Genomic DNA, 21,755 nt, shown 5'->3' with positions numbered 1-21,755 from the left:
TTGCTTGAAGCATAGTTTCATTAATTTCAGGCTACATGTCAACTGTGCAGAGAATTGCACTCTGCCCTTGATAGTTATTTTTGTGTTTTCATTTGTAGTGCCTGGCAACAGCTTGGCCATGTACATTCACTGCAGCTCAGTTGGCCCAGACATTCAGAATGGAGCTTAAGGACCAGATGTGCAGGTCATAAAGACATGGATTTCTGAATGTGAAACCCTCTCACTTGGGCACAATGGTGGATGTTTTGCACTTATTCAGTACTTCAGACTGTATTGTATACAAGAAATGGAGATTAAGTGGGAACTGTGTTTGATGTATCACTGTCTTCAAGCTCAGAACTTCAGCTGAAAACCATGTGGATTGTATGAGATTTTGGTCTCCCATCTTTTGATTTCTAATTTCATTAATTTGACTGACTGGTTAATTGGGATAAAACTGGAAAAGATTTCCAGTCACAATATTGAAACACTGCACAACCTTGATCTTGTGCCATAGATCATAGACCCATTTGGGGAGTTGGTAAGGTTATAGAAAATGTTTAAGGCTCATACAATTAAGCTTGCGGTTTTTGTTACTTGGGACACATGCAGAAACTCACTGTTCCAAATTAATTCCATGTACCCTCCTTACTTAATTCTGACTCCACCTGCAGGATGCAAAGCAGGTTAACGATGGTTGAGCCTGCTACCTCTTGCAGCTGCTTCTTCCTCACCTCACCTTTTTTTTACCACAAATCCACCTCACCACATGGTCCTGGACTTCACAAATGGGCTGAAGCAAATCCCTCTATTGCATGCATGCCAAGGAACTTCGAACATGAACTGTTTTGACACAACTCATATGTCATAAGCCTAACCAGCATTGGAAATGTCCTAACATTGAAGAGTGAGAATGACCAGAAGACCACGTTGAAGCAAACATCCTCCACTACAAGCCCTGTAAGTTAATAATTTAGATGGATACCCCTTATATTTTCTTATCAGTGCCTTCATGGTCCTCTTTGGAGCTGTGCAGAGCTGTGGTACTACATTTCGGTACCACCATTCATTATCTTACACTGAATTGACCAGTATTCAAGTGAGCGAGTGCAGTCCATGCCATCTCGAGGAGCATCTACCAAACCTATAAACTGAAGCACCTCAATTTTATACTAGATACCTAAAACACATGCAATGTTCAATACTGATGAATAAGGTAAGAGAGACATTTGCTTTACATTCTCGTTCCAGGCTAGTTGCTATTTGGGCCAACAATACAAAGAATCTCCCAGAGAAAATCTCAGGTAATCTCCGATTTACAACCATTGTACCCTCAGAACACATTTAGTCTTTCAGATTCCTCGCATTGAACACTAGTGGACAGAACTTGACACAACTTGCGGGAGGGATGAGGTAAGCAGGATCTTCTTGTAGCTGAGCTGGTTGTAAGGTGCCGTGCTTGGTAATGGAATGTCAGAATCGAGTCAATCCTCTTTGGTGGTCTCGGTTGCCTGGTTCCTGAGCATGTCTGCAGTAAAGAAAGACACTGCTGTTGATAGACCAGCCAGCTTGGAACACCAGTAGAACTTTCAAGTGCAGACCCATCACTTGGATCAAGGATTCCTCACACTTGAATCCTGTTAATAAGACAAGTCAAAGACCTAATAGTGGTGGTCTGGTTTGAAATTTGACTTGTGATTTAATCACAATCTTTAGGATGTTCTTTTAGTGTAAAACAAGTTCTTTCATGATGTAAAACAATACAGTGCAGTTCCATATAATATTTTGAAAACAATTATCTCCTTCCTATCCAGGACGTCTGTGGGCTCATTATTTGTTGTGTAATTTGTTGTGTAGCAATCTGCCAGCTTGTGTGTGAAATAACCATGTATCAGACAGACTAATTTCTTGTGTAAGATTCTAATTTATAAAGTCATTGTTAACTCTTCAAGGTAAATGTTAACAGTTTATACATTGCAATTGCTCAGCATTGATTCTCCGCCAAGTTGTTTAACGTTAGCCAATAACTTAGAGAATATGAAGTGTTAGAAAATAAATCAGCATCCAACAGGATAGATTTGTCTTGTGTGTTAACTTAGCCTCCCTGAAAATTTCACAACAGTGTTATGATCGTTTTACCACATTAGAATTACATTTGACTATTGTACAATACTTTTTAGTGGTGTACAATACAAATACAATATAAAATACCACTTTACATTTGTAAAGTGCCTTTCGCATCGGGAGGACGTCCCAAGGTGCTGGACGGTCAGGGATTTGGACCTGAGCTGGAGGGGATTGGGATCAGGGAGGGTGGAGGGTAGGAGGGTGGCTGAAGGCATGGTCAAAGAGGAGGGTCTTGAGAAGTGCCTTGAAGGAGGCAAGGGAGGGAGTGAGACAACAACAAGATTCCATTTATAGAGCGCCTTTCACATCGGGAGGACGTCCCAAAGCGCTGGACAGTTGGGTCAGGACCCGAGCAGGGGGGAAATGGTCAGGGTGAGGGGAGGGAAGGGAGGGAGCGAGGAGGGGGGGAAATGGTCAGGGTGAGTGGAGGGAAGGGAGGGGGCGAGGAGGGTGTAGAGAGTCGAGAGGGGAGCTGAATGCATGGTCAAAGAGAAAGGTCTTGAAACCGGCCTTGAAGGAGGAAAGGGAGGAGGCAAGGCGAAGGCACTGGGGGATAGTAGGTCGGAGCGTTAGGAGGGAGCAAGGCCGTGAATGGCCTTGTAGGCGAGGGTGAGGATCTTGAATTCGATCCTCTGGGGGATGGGGAGCCAGTGGAGGCGAGCGAGGGTGGGAGTGATGTGGTCGCGAAGCCTGGTGCGGGACAGTACACGAGCTGCAGAGTTCTGAATGACCTGCAGCTTGTGGAGAGAGGTACCGGGAAGGCCGGCGAGGAGAGAGTTCCCATAGTCGAGCCTTGAGGTGATAAAGGCGTGGACCAGAGTTTCAGCCGTGTAAGGGGTGAGGTAGTGCCGTAGTCTGGCGATGTTCCGGAGGTGATGGACGGCGGTGCCAGTTGTGGTGCGGATGTGGGGAAGAAAGGACAACTCAGGGTCGAACAGAACACAGAGGTTCCTGACTGGCTTTGAGAGGTGGAGAGTGCAGCCTTGGATGCTGATGCTGTCAGCGCCTGAGGTGCGGAGGCGCTGACGTGAGCCAATCAGGAGGGCCTCAGTTTTACGTACATTGAGCTGAAGAAAGTTGTCTCTCGTTCAGGACTCGATGTCGGACAGCCAGCTGTCAGGACATCGGTGGTCGTGGAGTTGAGGGTATAGAGGAGGAAAGGTAGAGTTGGGTGTCATCCGCATACATGTGGAAGTTAACCCCATGTCTGCGGATGATGTCACCACAGGGGGAGCATATAGAGGGTGAAGAGGAGGGGACCGAGGACAGAGCCCTGAGGAACACCGCATGAGACTGTGCGGGGGCTGGAGGAGAAGCCGTTTGTGGAGACAAAGGAAAGACGGTGTGAGAGGTAGGATCTAATGGTTGAAGTGAGATGAGAGCCGGTGGAGGAGTGGTTGACACTATCAAAGGCAGCACAGAAGTGGAGGATACAGAGGGAGCCCTGGTCACAAATGGACAGAATGGCATTTGTCACTTTGTTTCTGTGCTGTGGACAGCAAGGAAACCCGATTGAAACCCGTTTGTATATAGAGTGGCAGAAGAGGAAGGAGTGAAGCTGGGAAGCAACAATTCATTCAAGGAACTTGGAAAGGAAGGGGAGGTTTGAGATTGGGGCAGTAATTTGAGAACAGGGTTGGATCTCGGGAAGTTTTTTTGAGGATAAGGTGATGACAGCTGTTTTTAAGGGGGTGGCAACAGTGCCAGCTGACAGGGAGCGGTTGATGAGGTCTGTGAATAGAGGGACAAGGAGGTGGAGCTGGGAGGTAAGGAAAGGGGTAGGGATGGGGTGGAGGGAGCAGGTGGTGGGCTTCATGTGGGTTACACTGGTGGTGAGAGAGGAGGGGGAGATAGCTTTGAAGGTCTGAAGGGAGGGATGTGTAGGGGGTGGAGTATGATGGGGAGATGGGAAGGGTGCAGCAGTTGGAAGGTCAGAGGCATCAAGCATGATGGAGAGGGAGTTGTGGAGGAGAGAGTGGTGGAGAGGGAGTTGTGAAGGAGAGTGACCGAGGAGGATAAGTCAGTGCGGGAGGAAGCCCAGAGGTGGAGGATCTCAGATGACTCCAGGGCAGCGGAGAGGGAGTGGGGGGAGATTTTTTTCCAGGGGCAGTAGGAGATAGATTGGGTGGCGGGAGGGAAAGGATTGAGGAGTTAAGGGAGATGAAAGTAGTGATCCGTGATGGTGATAATAATAATCCTTGCATTTGATATAGCGCTTTTCATGTCGGGAGGACGTCCCAAAGCGCTTCACAGAACACACTGTAAAGTGAATTGACTGTATATTTGTGGGCGAACGCGGCAGCCAATTGCGCACAACAATGTCCCACAAACAGTCGTAGATTGAAAATGACCAATTTATTATTGTTTTTGGTTTTTGGAGGGATTATTATTAGGCGTGTGGAGTAAGGAAACTTGCCCAAGGTTTCGCCCTGCCTGGAATAGAACTCAGGTCTCTCACTTGCAAAGCGAGTGCTCTAACCACTGAGCTACAGGACTCCACAGTGATGTCCGAGATGCTGAGCGATGGTGATCACCAGGTCAAACAGGTGGATGTAGGTGGCAGCGTGGATGTGGAGGGAGAGGTTGTGAGAGGAGAGAGAAGTCAGTGGAGATAGAGCAAGTCGCCTCCCCTGCTCACTAAGATTTACCTTGTCTCATTATTGTAAAGTGTGGTTCGACCAGTTATTAGTCAGATCTGAGTGCAGCATCTCCCTTTAATGTAAGCCAATATGGATCATAAATTTTCCAGTGACAATAATTTAGTTTGGATGCTATAAAACAGATGTCGCTTTAAGAGGAGTACTATAATCAAATTTAAACTTTTATTTAAACCAAGTTATGAACTGGGGTTGGTTAAAATGCCACAACAAACGTATTCTCTGTGCCTATTTTTGGACTCATTTCAGCCAGGACACCAATTGGGATGCGTTGTTGCCTTCAGCCTCAACAACAACTTGCTTTTATATAGCCCCCCCGGACTGGTCTTCAGTCCCAAGTCATAATCAGGAAGATGAGGGGTATTATCAGCGAATGTTCTTGCTTCTGATTAGCCTTTTGTTCTCTCTTTTCCTCCCCCCACCGCACCTCCACACCACACCCCCACTCCCCTACCCTGCGCTGAATCATGTGTAATTGTGTGTGCATATGGGTGAATTCCAAATTAGGATAGGATCACGTGAGAATTGTTTTCACACAGTGAGCTATTTGGATCTGGAATGCATTGCCTGAAAGTATGGTGGAAGCTGGTTCGATAACAACTTTCAAGAGAGAAGTAGATAGATATTTGGGGAGGACAAATTTGCAGGGCTATGGGGAGAGCGCGGGGGAGTGGAATTAATTTGGACAGCTCTTTCAACAAGTCAGCACGGACCTGATGGGCTGAATGGTATAATACTATGATTCTTTGATTCTATCTACCTAAATGCGTTGTAAACTTATCTACATTAAGCTTGTGCTAGTAAAACAAATCCAGTTGGACCGATTACGTCATTTAATAGGTATTTCTGGTAGTTTTCCAGCATCTGTGTGTGTTTTGCTGTTATGTTTTCAGGCATCTTTCTAACTTTGTGCATTGCCCAATTTTGAGACGCTGAGCCATAACAGTGTTTGCCCTGTTGGATTTGCGTTTGTTATCAGATGCACGTTGCTTCTGGAGCGAATAAAAGGAAGGATTTTAATTTTGTTTCTGTGGAGCCATTTGGTGGAAATCTCTGTTCCGCAATCTTATCAATGTAAAAATGTTAATCAATGTGTTAAAACCTTCTCTACAGGAACGTGTGCTTTGGCATACTCAGTAGTTGGAATGTAGGCCTGTAACCTGTGGGAACATATGTTCTGCATTAATGAAAATTGTTCCGATGACAACCGACTTCTACAGGTAAAGGGTTTATGTTGAATGCTATCATTTAAGATTTAATGTAACCCACCCGTTAATCCATGTTGCCACTGTATATTGAATAAAGGAATCAGAAATGAGATTTTTACTTTCAAGGATTACACACCTAAACTGATATTCCAAACCCACTAATTTGCAGGTAATCATAAACTCTTGTCAAACAACACTCATGTCCAATGATCTTGTTGCATACCTGAAATCCGAAAAAAAACTGGGTGGGTGCTCATCTCTGATACTGTAACTAAACTGAGAAAGAAACAATGAAACATTAATTACCCAATATTATCTGGGGTTATCCAATCCTCATCCACACCTGAAAATGTTAGTGATATATCCGACAATAACAACAACTTGCATTTATGTAGCGCTCTTCATGTGAGGTAGTGCCTTGGAGCCATTAACTGGTGGAGCTTGACGCCAAGCCAGAGAGAGGTGACTATAGGTGCAGTCGAAGAGGAAGGCTTTCTAGGTGTATTCTGAGGCGCGTCTCAGCGAGGAGTGAGGCCTCGGTCAACCAAGCGGGAGATGCGAGGGTCGAAGGTTTTGTTCGACGAAAGCCGGGTGATGTTGGCCTCTGGCGGGCACCGGCAGGGCAGGAATTTCAAATCTCCCCCCTGTATAATGGGAGAGAGAGACTGCCGAGGCCATGGGCGGGTGAACTAGCGGTGGTGAGCGACCGGCGAGGCGAAGGTTTTGGCTGCTTCAGGTGCACAGATGCCATTTCCAAATCCCCGCCTGAAATAGTCCGAATCTTGCTGGCAGATGTCACTTCACTTCCGGGCTCCATTTTCAAATCCGTCCGATTTGTATAGTATATATTTTACTATCCTTCTGCTACCTTGCCTCCCGGTCTCTGGCACCTAAGCCATGATCCCCATTCTCACCTCTCCTACCCCCTCCCCTCCGCTTTTACCCGTAGCCCGTGGGCTGATGCTGCCCCGCTGATCACTCGCTCCCGGTCTCTGCATGCGCCTTTTTGCTGCTGCCCTGACCCGAGCCGCTCACCCTGAAAATGTTCCTGCTTCCAGCCCCCACGCTCCTCTACTCCCACTCTGCCCTTCTCTCCCACCACCCTCCTCGCGTTCTCTCTCTCCTGGACCCTATCATTACCTCCCTCTACTCCAGCCTGGGCATCCTCCTCCAGGCCCATAGTGGCTCCCAACGTTGGTTGTCCCAGAGCAGCCACCCCAACTGTCCCATCGCTCACTCTTTCCGCACCGACCGCCTCCGAAAGGCAAACCCCCCTTCCCCCTCCCTCATCCATACCGTCACCAACCTTCCCTGCTCCTCAAACTCCATGGTCACTTCTCCCCCACGACCCCAAATCCTCTCTATACCATTCTTCCCATCACCATCCCCCACCAGCAAACCTATCCTCATATCCTTCCAAAATGTCCGCTCGCTCTCCAATAAAGCCCTTACTATCTATGACCTCATCCTGGATGAGCACATTGATATTCTTGGGCTTACAGAAACCTGGCTCTCCCCGGTGACCCTGTCCCCCTCATTGAAGCCTCCCCTCCTGGCTACACTTTTCACCACAGTCCCCACCTCAATCAACGTAGCAGCCCTCATCTCCCAAGCTTCCTTTGGTCTATCCCCTATTCCTCTGGCTGTTTCTCTTCTTTTGAGCACCTCACCCTCTACCATCTCTCCTCTCTGGCCCTCAAAATCTCCTAGTTTACAGCTTCCCCCAAATCTCGTTCCTCACTGATATCTCTTCTCTTATCCCTGTCACTGCACTGAACACCTGCTCATAATGGATGATTCCAACCTCCACCTAAACTCCCCTTGCACCACCTCCTCGGATTTCACTGCCCTCCTCTCCTCCCTAATTCAGGGTTGTTTCCAAACCCACCCACTCCCCCTGGTACAACAGTCATCTCTGCTCACTCAACACACAAATCCAGATGCTTGAGTGCAGATGGCAGAAATCTGGCCTCACGATTCACCGCCTGCTGTGGCTCGAGCACCTACCACCTCTCCCTCTTACAGGCCCAAACTGACTTTTACTCCAAGGTCATCCTGGAAGTAAACAATCCAAAGACACTGTTTTCCACCATCCATCACCTCCTCCACCGTGCACCCCCTCAAGCCCCCTCTATCCTCACGTCAAATGTCAAGTGCGAAGAGGTCCTAGATTTCTTGCCTCAAACATTGAAAACATCTGCTTGATTCCATCAGCCTCCCACCCCTCCCATGTCCCCTTCCACCCCACCCAGATTATCCACACCGCCTTCTCCCTCTGCCACAATTCCTGTCACTCCCCCCTCCTTACACTCCTTGGCCCCATTTTTCCCTCCTCCCTCTCAACCACAATCACCCGGATGAAGTTCACCACCTACTAACTTGACCCCTCCCCACCCAGCTGCTGGTCACTCAACTCCCCCTTCTCTCCCCCCTCCTGGTTGACGCACCAGTCTCTCTCCGGAGGGTCTGTTCCGCGCTCCCTGAAAACCGCTGTCATCACACCCCTCCTCAAAAAGACCTGCATAGCACCCCAGGACTCCATCCTTGGCCCTCTTCTTTTCCTAATCTATATGCTCCCTCTAGGTGATGTCATCTGCAGACATAGGGTAAACTTCCACATGTATGCGAATGACACACAAATCTACTTGGCCTCCTCCAGTACCAACTCCAGGAGCTACGGCAATGTTCTATCAGCTTGTCTGGCAACATCAAGGCCTGGATGAATGTAAACTTCCTGCAGCTGAACATGGACAAGATGGAAGCCATATTCCTTGGTTCTCGTCAATGTTTTCACTCCTGCGGATCTAAACTTCTCAACCTCCCTGGGCTCTCCCTCAGACTCACCGAACCAGTGTGCAACTTAGTTGTCCGGTTCAACCTCCAGCCGGCCATTCTCCCCCATATCCAGTCCCTGACCAGGACCGCTTTGTTCCACCTCCGCCACATTGCCCGCCTCCGACCGTACCTTACCCCAAATGCAGCTGAAACCCTCATGCATAAGTTTCTTACCTGCCGCTTGGATAACTCAACCGCACTCCTCGCCGGTCTCCCCAGCTCCACCATTCATAAGATCCACCTTATCTGTACCCACATCTCACCAGTTCTGGTCAAGCTCCACTGGCTCCCCCTCACTGGACAGATCAACTTCAAAATCCTCACTCTCGTGTTCAATTCCATCTACCCCCTTCTTCCCCTTGCCCCCCCTGGAACATCCTTGAACAAGGATGTTCAAATCCTTGCCCCGTCTCTCCTCTTTTCAAGTCCCACCTGAAAACTTTCCTCTTCGGCCGTGCTTATGACCGCCATCCTTCTCCCCCCGGCTCGGAGTCAGGCCCAGGCTCCCCCCAGCTCTGAGACGCTACCCTGCATGGAGAGCGCTATATAAGTGCAAGTTGTTGTTGAATACCGGGAAGGAGGCAAGGCAGGGGATTGAGGAAAAAAGTGCCATAGTTTCTGGGCGTAGTGGCTCAAACAGGGTCATTGATGGTGGAGCGGAGGAGACGAGGGACGTGTAGAAGGCCAGCTGAACTGAGGTGTGGGTAATGGGGTGGGGTGTAAGCAGGTTGGAGAGGAAGGGAAATGCCAGGGCATGAAGTGATTTATGTGGCAGCTTTATCTCTGTAAATGTGCATCAAGGCAAAAATTGCCATTTGACTGTAGATTAGAATGAAACAACTGACGTAAGTTACTGATAACATTACCATGGGGTCAAAGTCAAATAAATGCAATTTTTGGAAGTTATCTGCACGGTTGATGTCATGATGCCTCTCTGTCCTTCCTCTAATTGCCTGTCTGAGTGTCTGGTTTCTCTTTGTGAGCCAAGTGCGGCAGTTCAGACTGTACACCCTGACAATTACCATATATGGTCAGTTACCTGATGAGCTGTGGGAACATGGGAATCTTTGCTGACTCAGTGATACTGCTTCAAGGCCTTTCTTAGCCAATCCAGGGCTCCTTTGTTTGCAGATATCTGGGGCATTAATCTCCTGTCTAATCTCCTGTTTCCTGCATGCGTCACATTTCTTGAAGCAGCACTGTTGACCGTATGTTTCTTAGCAATGAGATTGTTTTACTTGCTGCATGTATGGATTGTGATTCAGAAACCCACAGCACGGCTCACACTGGGCCAAGTATTCAAATGAATGAATACTTGGCCTAGGTCCTAAATTGAAGCAAATGTTGAACCACCCTTTTGTAAGGTGCATTCCAACCTCCTGACATCAGCCTGTAAACAGCACAAAACATACAAAGTGTACTTTTCTTGAAAAAACACCACTAATTGGATTTCCTTTCATCTCCTCACTGCCATGGTGATTATGATGATAGAATTTATTGCTGCCTGTTACCCAGTGGGCAATGAATGTTGTTTGACAGTCCATGATAATAGTTGGTGTGTAATAGGTGGCCTGTGTTTAATCAGAAGAATGACATTTATATGAGCCTTTGTCTGGCTGTCTATCCATTCACTATATGCCACAGCTTGCCTTGTAGATTACAAGTCTTTCACTCACACACCTCAAAATAAATTTAATTTATAATTAAAAATCTGCTTTTTTTTGTTCAGAAGATTCTGGTTCCTTTGAGTGTGGGTCCTTGCACAATCAATTCAAGATACTTTCCGTCCCTGTAATTGAATCCCTTTTATAAACTCCCATGCTCCATTGTTAGGAAACACAAATTGTTTTCTTTGTAAAATTGCAACCTTCAATATCAGCCATCCACTGTACATGTGAACAATACTCTTTCTCCCTCTGATCTGCTGGCAGGCTATTTCTCATTAATAGGAACAAAGGGGGATAAACATTGCTTGTAGGCACTATACAACATAAAGGATGGTCAGGAAATAAACTACAGATGTGTTTGAATTCCCTGGTTACTTTGGTACTAACAGCAACTTGATGCCATGAACAGTCTGCAGTGGGCCTTTGAGTTCATAGTCCAAGCTGACAATCCAAAGCAGTGCTGAGGGAATGATGCATTGTCAGAGGTGACATCCTTTGGATGAGATGTTAAACATCTCACCCTGTCTGCCTGTTCAGGTGGCCATTAAATAACCCATGGTACTGTTCCTAAAGACAAATCCTTCTGCCTGTGTCCTGTACAACAATGCTGCATTTGCCTTAAATCTTGCCCATTAAATCTTGTGAGGCACTTTGAGACATTTTGACAATGTGTTCAGATGCTGTATCATATGCAAGGATTATTATTACCTTGACTGACTCACAATGGAACTATCGCATTGTGGATCTGGTTTGTCACAGCAAAAAGTCACTCTATTTGGCGTACTTGATTAATGCTGCAGTTATAATGCGTGTATGATGGTAAATTACTGTGATTTTGTTGCTTCACGTGAACTGTCCATCCACCTCCTTCAGTGTGCTGAAATCAAAAGTTTTTTTCAATCTCATTCATGACAGGTTGAGGCCAGCGGAATTCTACCGCCTTTAATTTACCGTACTTGCTACAGTCTGCATACTTTTAATTTTGATATCACGTGACCATATCTTTCCTCCTCTTGTTTTTCTATCCAATTCAATTTTACCTTGGTGGCATACTGTACACGAATCTTCACCGCATCTCATTTGGTTTTAAAAAAGTAAAGCGATATAAATCACTGATATATCAAAGAAAAATTCTGAATAATTAAAAAAAATACTTCCAGCACTTGTATTTCTGGCTTCTAAACCCTACCAGAACCAGAATTTAACCAGAAGATAAGCCTTTCTGTGACAGGTAATCTGTCTGAAGTTTATTGCTGCTCAGCAGCTGCAGGAATGACTTTAATGAATACACTCAATGAATGGACCAGCTTACACCAGGCTTTTGGATTCTAGGCTTATCCCAAGAGTGCAGTATATCTTGTTCAATTCTAATGTTAGACAACCATGAGTGGGCCATTATCATATAATAATAATAATAATCCTTGCATTTGATATAAATTACAAATCTTCATCTATATTGTGTATATTGTGTATTCATCTATATTCTGGAATTAATACTCTACTGTTCTCAGCCTCTAATGAGTGGTTAAAGTGCTTGAGGTAATAAGTGGCTTAAGGTGGCAGTGAGGCTCAATGGGTTAGATACCCCATGAGAGATAATTATAGCTAATTACAGCTGAGGCTTTCTGGGAATTTGAATTTGTAAGTGTAGGTGTGTGTGTGGTAGTGGGGAGGTGGGTGGAGAGGAATTGCTTATACATAATTCCAGCCCAAGGTGACCAGTTACAGATGGAAATTCATTTTAAATATAGTATTTGTAAAATGCTGATTACAACAATAATAACAACAAGATTACATTTGTATAGAGCCTTTCATGTCGGGAGGACGTCCCAAGGCGCTGGACAGAGTACAGCATTTCAGACCCGAGCTGGGGTACTGAACATCATTAGTCTTTGTCAGGGTTGTGAAGGGCATGGCATGAACCTCATGAAACAAACTTGTTTATTGTTGCTTGCTTATATTCATTCATAATGATAAATAATCATAATCTTTGTGTTTGATATAACAATTTTCACATCAGGTCTTAAAAGGCTTCATAGAATTTACTCTAAAGTGTTGTCACTGTATATTTTGTAGGCAGCCAACATGGCAGCCAACATTAATGCCTCGCAAATAACTATGAGTGACTAACTGGAGAATTGTTTGCTAAGACACTGGGAGAAACTCCTTTTACTTTTCAAAAAGTGTCATCGATCTTCTGTCGGAAGGATGGCATCTTTGACAATGCAGCACTCCCCCAATATGGTAAAGGTCCTGATACAGGGCTTGAACTCACAACCGTCTATCTCAGAGGTATGAATGGTACCTATCATGTTGCAGCGATTTTCACAGATTTGTGTAGTGAGAGTTCCATCTGCTGGTCAGCTGTAGTGTAACCATTTGGAGTAGAACAGATTTGTTTTATCATATAATAATAATAATAATCCTTGCATTTGATATAGCGCTTTTCACGTCGGGAGGACGTCCCAAAGCGCTTCACAGAATATACTGTAAAGTGAATTGAAAATGACCAATTTATTATTGTTTTGTTTTTTTGGAGGGATTATTTAGCCTAAGCTAGTTAGTGAAACAGACTTTGAGTTAAATAATGGTAGAGTGGCAAGTTTGATTAATATATTGCTCACGCAATCACTTTAGGCCAGGATGCTCCCATTAATATGTTTTTTAGTGTGATAAAGGTTGTTTGAAATGTTTAAGTACTTTTCCCTTTGCATCATTGGAAACAGTAAATCAGTTGAAGGTTACTCAATCCAAATAACTTAGATATCTTTCACAAAATATTTATTTCAAAAGGAAGGAGCCAATGTCTTGTGAGTCAAGCAAATAAATGAATTTGTTTAAAAATATACATTTCATCTATCTTTAAAATCTGACATGTTATCTCAACAGAATGGAGAGCTGGATTTTGGTGGAAATACTCTTGAATGTGGAAGCAGGATAACTTTAGGATGCACCAAAGCAGTTGAATAAGAGGACATAGGTTTAGAGTTGCAAAGAGCAATGTGAGAACAGAAATGAGGAAATTTTTCTTTTCCCAGAGGGTAATTAATGACTGAAACTGGTTGCCAGGAGAGGTGATTGAATGCAGGACACTGGAATCACTTAAATGACAGCTCGATGCTGTGATGGGAAGATGGTAGGGTTCGTATTTCTGGAAGGATGAGATCAAATGGGCCAAAGGTCTTTCTTCATTAGAGCCAATTTAGTGATCTTGTGATTAGTATTCTGTACTTTTCATGATGAGAACTGTATTAAATTCCTGGATGAACCTTTTCATATCAAAATCTGGATATTAGGTTGGGAATGGAGCAGAACTTAAGACAACGCCACAGCAACAATGATCATGTATAAAGTAATTATTAAAAAGAACTAAAATGACCTAGTAATACCTGAAGCAGTCAAACAAACATTTCCTGAAAATATGTTTATGGTTGAGGTTTGATTCCCTGAGTTTTGGTTTATGATTGAACTTTTACAAAGGGATGTTCTCGGTTGGCCAAAAATAAAGCTTTCCATTCAGTAGCAGCAGCCTTAAGCTATTCCCGCAGAAAAGTCCTCCATCCAGTAGGAGTGCCCAGGAAATTTACAAGTCAAATGCAGTACTTGCTCGGATATTGTAAACTTCTCTTTGATGGTAACCATGGCTGTTACTGTGGTGATGAATGTAAACTAGACAGTGCCTTGCTTTACTTGACAACTGCACTGGCACTATAACTGGGTCACTTGAAAGCGACTACTTCAGAACAAATTAAACTTTATCAGAACAACAGAGATGAAAGATTTGATTGATGCTCACAGTCAGAAGTGTTGGACCGAACTCATTAATAAAGAAATCTGTACTCGGATAGCCTGGAAAACCAAGTACGGGAATGAGCAAGCCGGGATTCAGCCCATTATACACAGGAAGAAGTATGACGTTCCTAAACTTGCTGTCTTGCCAGCTATTCCCAAAAAACATGGACAAAGGAAATATCCAGCCCAGAAAGCACCTGAAAAGCCTAACCTATTGGTGGCAGAGATGCGCCCAGTGACCCCTCAAATTCGACGGCTGCTTTATGAAGGCTTCTCTCAAGAGCAGACAGGCAGGTACCAGTACCTGCAAGAGAGAAAAGCACAAGACCCAGTTGAAAAATTCCCATATCCTCTCCTATCATCCTGGGACTATGGCTGGAGGCTGGGTAAGTAAAATAAATTGGTAAGCAGCGAAGTTCCACTTACAATATCTCTATCTTATTGTAAAGTCCTTCTAGTTCTCTTGTCCTGTGTTGCCAATTCTATTTCAGCTGTGTGGGATGGGTGAGCACCACGATTCAGTGCTTGATTGATTGTATATGGATGGGGCTGACGATTGAAGTGAAGTTCTTGCATTTCATAGCATACAGAAACGGCAGAATAAGAGGAGGTCATTTAGACCATCAAGCCTATAAGGCTGCTAGTTCATCCACTGAAGCCGACTCCTCTAATTCCAATTCGCTGTTCTTTCTCCATAACAGTTTATATCCATCCTCTTCAAATATTTATTGATTTTTACGAACCAAATTCCATTTATGACCAAAAGCATTTTTATAAAACAACGATCATCCATTAGAATGGAAAGATCTGAAGTTGACATAATTCATAGAATGTTATGGTACAGAAGGAAACCATTCGGCCCATCGAGTCTGTGCCAGCTCTTTGACAGAGCGTCACTTTCACTAACCCCAATCACCAGCTTTCTCCCCATAACGCTGCAAACCCGTCTTCCCCAGATACCTATCCAGTTCTCTCTTAAAAGCTGTTATCGAATCGGACTTCACTACCCTTTCAGGCAGATCATTCCAAATTCAAACAACTCGCTGAGTGAAAAAATGTCTTCTAACCTCCCCTCTGCTTCTTTTGGTAGATATCTTAAGACTGTGACCACGAGTCACAGACACACCTACCAGCGGAAACAGCTTTTCCTTATCTCGCCTGTCGAAACCTTTCATGATCTTGAAGGCCTCTATCAGGTCCCCGCATAACCTTCTCTGCTCAAATGGGAAAAGTCCTAACTTCTCCAGCCTGTCCTCATAGCTAAGGTTCCTCATTCCTGGTATCACTCTCGTGAATCTCCTCTGCACCCTTTCCAGTGCCTTAATGTCCTTCCTGAAGTAAGGTGCCCAGAACTAGACGCAGTACTCCAGCTGAGGCCTAATCAGTGTTTTGTATAGATTAACCATAACCACCCTACTCTTATACTCTATGCCCCTACTAATAAAGCTCAGTACACCAAATGCCTTTTTTACTGCCTTATCTACCTGGCCCGCTACCTTTAATGATTCGCTTACTTGAACACCCAGATCTCTCTGTATGTTCACCCCCCTTAAGATTGAGCCACCAAGTCTATATTGCCTTCTATCATTTTTCCTACCTAAGTGTATCACCTCACACTTATCTACATTGAAATCCATCTGCGATATGTCAGCCCATTCCACCATTCTGTGTATGTCTGCCTGCAGTCCGTCACAATCTTCTTCACTATTTACTACCCTACCTAACTTGGTATCATCTGCAAACTTGGAAATAGTGCTCCCTATGCCCAAGTCCAGATCATTAATATATATTAGAAAGAGCAATGGTCCCAATACCGATCCCTGGGGGACACCACTGCACACCTCCTTCCATTTTGAGAAACACCCATTAACCATCACCCTCTGCTTTCTGTCACTCAGCCAGTTCCTAATCCAATTTAATGTTCCCTTTAAACTGCATTCAGGTTCCCATTAATTCCATTCTAAAGGTCTTAAGGTACGTAGTTGAATTTTCAGAGGAACTGTTTAAATGCTTACAACAAAACGCAAAATACTGCAGATGCTGGAAATCTGAAAACAAAAACAGAAGTCGCTGGGAAAACTCAACAACAACAACAAAATTACATTTGTATAGCGCCTTTCACATCGGGAGGACATCCCAAGGCGCTGGAGGTCGGTGTGGGGGAGGGTGGAGGGGTGGGGAAGTAGGGAGATCGAAAGCACGGTCGAACAGGAGGGTCTTGAGGTGGGTCTTGAAGGTGGTGAGGGAGGAGGCGAGATGGAGGTACTATGGGATGGAGTGCCAGAGGGTGGGTGCAGAGTGGCGGAAGGCCTGCCCGCCAATAGTGGGGTGAGCAAGGCAGGGGACGTGAAGCAGGCCGGAACCCGCTGAGCAGAGGGAGCAAACAGGATGGTAGGGGGTTAGGAGGTCGGAGAGGTAGGGGGGAGCAAGACCGTGGAGGGCTTTGAAGGTGAGGACCAGGATCTTGAACTGTATCCTCTGTGTGATGGGAAGCCAGTGGAGTTAGGCAAATTGATAGGGTCGTGGAGCCTGGTGCAGGAGAGGACATGGGCTGCAGAGTTCTGGATGATCTGCAGCCTGTGGAGGGAGGAGTTGATGTAATGAAAGCATGGGTTTCAGTGCCCTGTGGTGTGAGACAGTGGCGGAACCAGGCAATGTTGCGCAGGTGGGGGAAGGCAGAGCGGGTCATAGCACAGATGTGGGGTAGAAAGGATAGTTGAGGGTCAAACAAGACCCCAAGGTTCTGGACTGACTTAGCAAGGTGGAGTGTACAACCATGGATGGTGATGGTGTGCAACCTGAGGTGAGGAGGCGCTGACGGGAGCCAATCAGGAAAGCCTCGGTCTTGTTGACGTTCAACTGAAGAAAGTTAGCTCTCATCCAGGACTTGATGTCTGATAGACATTCTGTCAGCACAGCAGTGGTCCTGGAGTCAAGGGGGAAGGCAGAGAGGCAGAGTTGGGTGCCATCCGCATATATGTGGAAGTTGACCCCAAGTCTGCGGATGATATCACCAAGCACATAGATATTGAAGAGGAGGGGACCAAGGACAGAGCCCTGAGCAACAGTTCACGAGACTGTTCAAGGGCTACCGGAGAAGCTGTTTGAGGAGATGAATTGCAGGCGGTGTGAGAGGTACAATCTGAACCAATCAAGGACAGTGCCATGGAGGTTGAAGTGAGAGGAGAGGCGGTGGATGAGGATAGAGTGGTCGGCGGTGTCGAAAGCAGCAGAGAAGTCAAGGAGGAAGAGGAGGCAGAGGGAGGCCTGGTCGCAGATGGACAGAATGTCATTTGTCACTTTGACCAGTGCGCTTTCTGTGCTGTGGGCGGCATGGAAGCCCGAAAAGAGGGGTTCGAGAAGGGAGTGGCGGGAAAGGAAGTAGTGAAGCTGAGAAGCAACAACTCATTCCAGAACCTTGGAGAGGAAGGGGAGGTTGGAGATGGGGCGGTAGTTAGGGAGTAGAGAAGGGTCCAGGGAGGGATTTTTAAGGATAGGAGTGATGACAGTGGATTTTAAAGGGGTGGGAACAGTACCAGAGAACAAGGAGAGGTTGACAATGTTAGTGAGTAGAGGGGCAAGGAGGTGGAGCTGGGAGGTAAGGAGAGGGGTAGGGATGGGTTTGAGGGAGCAGGTGGTAGGTTTCATACGGGTTATGGTGGTGATGAGTGAGGAGGGGGAGACGGGTTCAAAGGTGTGGAGGGAGGGATGGGTAGGGGCTGGGGTGGGAGGAGGAGATGGGGAGGTGGGTAGCAGATACAGTGGCAGAGGCAGCTGAGCGGATTCCCTCGACTTTGGATTCGAGGAAGTCCAGCATCTCCTTGTAGTTGGCATTTGAGGTGAGGATGCGTGAGGAGTGAGAGGGAAGGTGGAGGAGCTGGTTCGTGATGGAGAAGAGGAGCCTGGGGTTGTCCTTAGCCTCCAAGATTGTCTTGGAATAGAACGACGAAGTAGTGGAGGCGAGAGCGGAGCAGTAGGATTTGATATGGTCCAGCCAGATCTGCCGATGGACAGTTAGGTTTGATATAAGCCAGGTGAGCTCAGCGAACATGCCTGGGCTTTAAGGGAGCAGAGGTGGCTGGTGTACCAAGGTGATTTCGCGAGTAGGAGATGGTTCAGGAAGAGAGGGGAGCGAGGGAATCGAGAGTGGAGGAGAGGGAGCTGTGGAGAAGAGTGACCGAGGAGGATAGGTCATTGCGTGAGGACACCCAGAGGGGAAGGAGTTCAGATGACTCCAAGGAAGCCGAGGGTGGTGGGGGGAGATTTTTTTCCAGCGGCAGTATGAGATGGAGGTGGGTTGGGTGGAGAAAGGGATTGAGGAATTGAGGGAGCTGAAGTGATGGTACAAAATCGCTTTGTCGATGATGGTGAGGTCCAAGATGGTGAGGCCCCGTCAGCAGGTCAGGAAGCATTTTTGGAGAAAGGAAAGTGAGTCAACGTTTTGGGTCCATGACCCTTTGTCAGAACTGTTTAAATGCTTAATGTCTAACTTGTTCGCCAGATGGAAATACCACAGAATATGGAATACCCAGTCATGGGCGATTGAGGATTGTACAGGACACCTTCTGCACAAGAAATGGTGTCTTCTGCAAAACGTCTCCAACTGATGCTTGGTTAACCTGAACAATCGGGCAGGGGGAGAGATAATAAAACTCCTCCCTCTTCAGATCTCTCTGATAAAACACGTGTGTTCTGTGAAGCGCTTTGGGATGTCCTCCCGACGTGAAAAGCACTATATCAAATGCTAGAATTATTATTATTATTGAGCAAAATAATCTCATGGAACCTCTGAAAACGGGCACTTTCAGAATTATATTTTGATTTACATTCACTACATTTATAATTTTAATTTCAATAAATGTGTCTTTAAAGATTGGTTTCAATGGTCCAGTTTTGTGCTAACCTGCTGTATGAGCTGCTTTTATATCAATTGAATTTGATGTCTGAGCAGACCTGTTTTAGAAAAGATGTTCCTATATGGTGAATGTCAATTCTGAATCTGTTCCATTTTTAATAATTTAAATGTCAGAATACAATACGCTCACAAATAACATTTAAATAACGTGCAATCAATTAATAATTTTTGCCGTAAAGTGCACATCCTGTGCACAGGCTTCGAATGATGAAGGCCCTTCAACCCATTTGATCTCAGTTTTCCAGAATATAGTCTTTCCAATGCAGAGTCAAGCTTTCTTAAACAAGTCCAGTATCCTGGCATCAATGATCCATTCTGATAACCCATTCTAGCATTTAAACTAAATTAACAATAGAATGTGTGTTTAAACATTGTTATTTAAAAAGATTGTTATGTTAATTATGTTCAGCAAAAAAAAACTATCTGCAGCAAAATATCTGAAAGGATTCTGGCTGAACTGTGTATTTTATTATGGTTGTGTTTTTAAATTTTTTATCTGGATTTATTATGCTTCTCTTTAATTTCTCCTGGTTGAATATTGCTTGGTAACTCTAACACACCTGAGAGCCATTGCATCGCAGGCAGATTGGTAATAGCTTGTTTATCCTCGCAGCTGCATTTGATAAGTATCAGGGAGAGAGAGCGAGAAAGATATAAACATTCACTGGACCAGGCTGATCAAACTTCCCCCACAGTTCATTCACCTTAAATTTGCCACACAAAACACACACATCACTGAAAAGTGCAGCCATGTGGTGTAGATGTTTTCTTTCATCTGCTGTTCAGATATGTAAACTCAAGCGCAGTGATCCATATCTCTCTTCTGTCATTATCTTGGTTCTTTTCTGGTCATGGGTGTGCGTGTGTATGGGGAGGGGGAAGGAAATGAAATGTTTTTTAATTTATCTGAAAATCATGTAAAATTGAAAATGCAATATCACTAGTAATATTGTTCCACTTTATTTTTTAGTAATATTTTTGTGCTACCAAATTTCCCATTATAATTACGACTAGTAGAATTTCCTGTCCCTAGTGTCAAAGACCCTCGGGTCAGCTATTTGCAACAGTAAAACTCTTTCTGAGCTGCCCTCAAAATCTACCTTAATCCCCAATTCACAACACCCTCTGTGCCAATGTGATCTTTTTGTTGTTTATTACACCAGCTCAGTCCTCTCGCTGTCTTAAACCCCCAGATTGTAGTGTACCATTTTGAGACATGCAATGACCTAATTAATTGTGACCTAAATGTGTGTGAAATACTACATTTGAATGCTTTGAGACTAATAAGTACATAGGGTTGTAAGCAAATACAATGGCAGGCTAGGAGAATTTAAATCCCATTTGTGAATTACAGACAGCAGATGAGGAACTCTGCTGACCGCCACCTTTCACCTTCGCTCTCATTTCCAAGAGACTTGCACCAGGCTGGGGTTATTTTATAAAAAAGAATCTTTCAAAGTTTCAGTGAATTTAATTTGGCTTTTGCGGAGTTCATGCCAATTGGAAGTATTGGAAGAGACAGCTGATCTTCAACAAGAGAGAAATCAGGTTTTTTTTCCTTTTCACTGCATGTTATATATATTTTAATTTAGAAAAGCTGCCTCCCTCCCATCACTAATGTGTTCCCACATGCCACCATTTTCTAATTCATAAATAATTTATGGACTATCCAGCCAGCACTTTAACCCTTTAATGAAACTTGTGCCATCAAATAATCTGGTTGCTATGGGATTTTACACATTGCTCATTCCACAGCAGCATGTGATACAAGGAGAAACCTGAAAAAACAGATCACACCCTAGGGGAAGGTTCCTAATCTGATTTTAGCCAAATCAAGGTCTGCATGATTCATATGGGTGTTGCTCAAATTCCTAATTCAATACTTATACATTGTTTATGTTTTTGCAGGAATACAAATACTGTCGTGAATGTATCCTGTAACGTTTGATGGACAAGTTGTTTCTTAGTAACTCAATGCACTGCTGTGCAGTGTTTTTATAAAGCCTTCTCCTTTACAAAAATATTTGTCTCTGTTGCTGGGTCTACCTTATAATACAGAATTGTCACCCCTTTTGCTTTCTATACCTGTTTGTTGTTTAAATAGAGTAGTGCTTTTATTCAATATTTTTAATACTTATGGTGCCCTTCAAGTCTGATTCTAGCGTCGATTGCAACAATTTGGCGGTAAATTACTATTCCAATATGCAAATAAAGGATTGGAAGTGTACGTGCCCCCTGTTGGGCAACTGAGGGGGGCATCTGATTGGACCATAAAAAAGACACCAATTACATCAAGTAATTAGTGGACTGCAATACAATTACCATTAGGTACTAATTCAGGGAGGGGCTCAGTGCCCATAAAAGAACGAGCGTGGTGTGCTGTTGAAAAATACAAATTGTCTACACTATTTCCAAGAATTATATTTATTATATTATGAATGAACATCTTTTATACCTGTTCAATTCCAAAGCATATTAAAAAGTTGCATTGACTTACATTATAATCGAAAAGATTGTTAAATCAGTAAGCTTTTTCAAACATAACTAAGTAACCTCTTAGTGTAGAAAAATATAC

The 21,755-nt window shown here is 44.7% G+C and overlaps 1 protein-coding gene across 1 annotated transcript; it reads left to right on the top strand.

Annotated features, from left to right (window-relative positions):
• The first annotated feature begins 14,117 nt into the window (after positions 1-14,117).
• On the top strand, positions 14,118-19,286 carry LOC121849960 (protein ATP6V1FNB-like). Its single transcript, XM_042339411.1, has 2 exons — positions 14,118-14,651; positions 18,767-19,286. The coding sequence occupies exons 1-2, from the start codon at positions 14,246-14,248 to the stop codon at positions 18,886-18,888; spliced, it is 528 nt and encodes a 175-aa protein (XP_042195345.1). The 5' UTR covers positions 14,118-14,245; the 3' UTR covers positions 18,889-19,286.
• Positions 19,287-21,755: the final 2,469 nt, after the last annotated feature.

Source organism: Callorhinchus milii, unplaced genomic scaffold (genome assembly GCF_018977255.1).
Source record: "Callorhinchus milii isolate IMCB2004 unplaced genomic scaffold, IMCB_Cmil_1.0 Scaffold12, whole genome shotgun sequence".
In the NCBI taxonomy this organism is placed as follows: Eukaryota; Metazoa; Chordata; class Chondrichthyes; order Chimaeriformes; family Callorhinchidae; genus Callorhinchus; species Callorhinchus milii.
The sequence above is the reverse complement of the archived record's forward strand: the minus strand, read 5'-3'. Positions and strand labels throughout refer to the sequence as shown.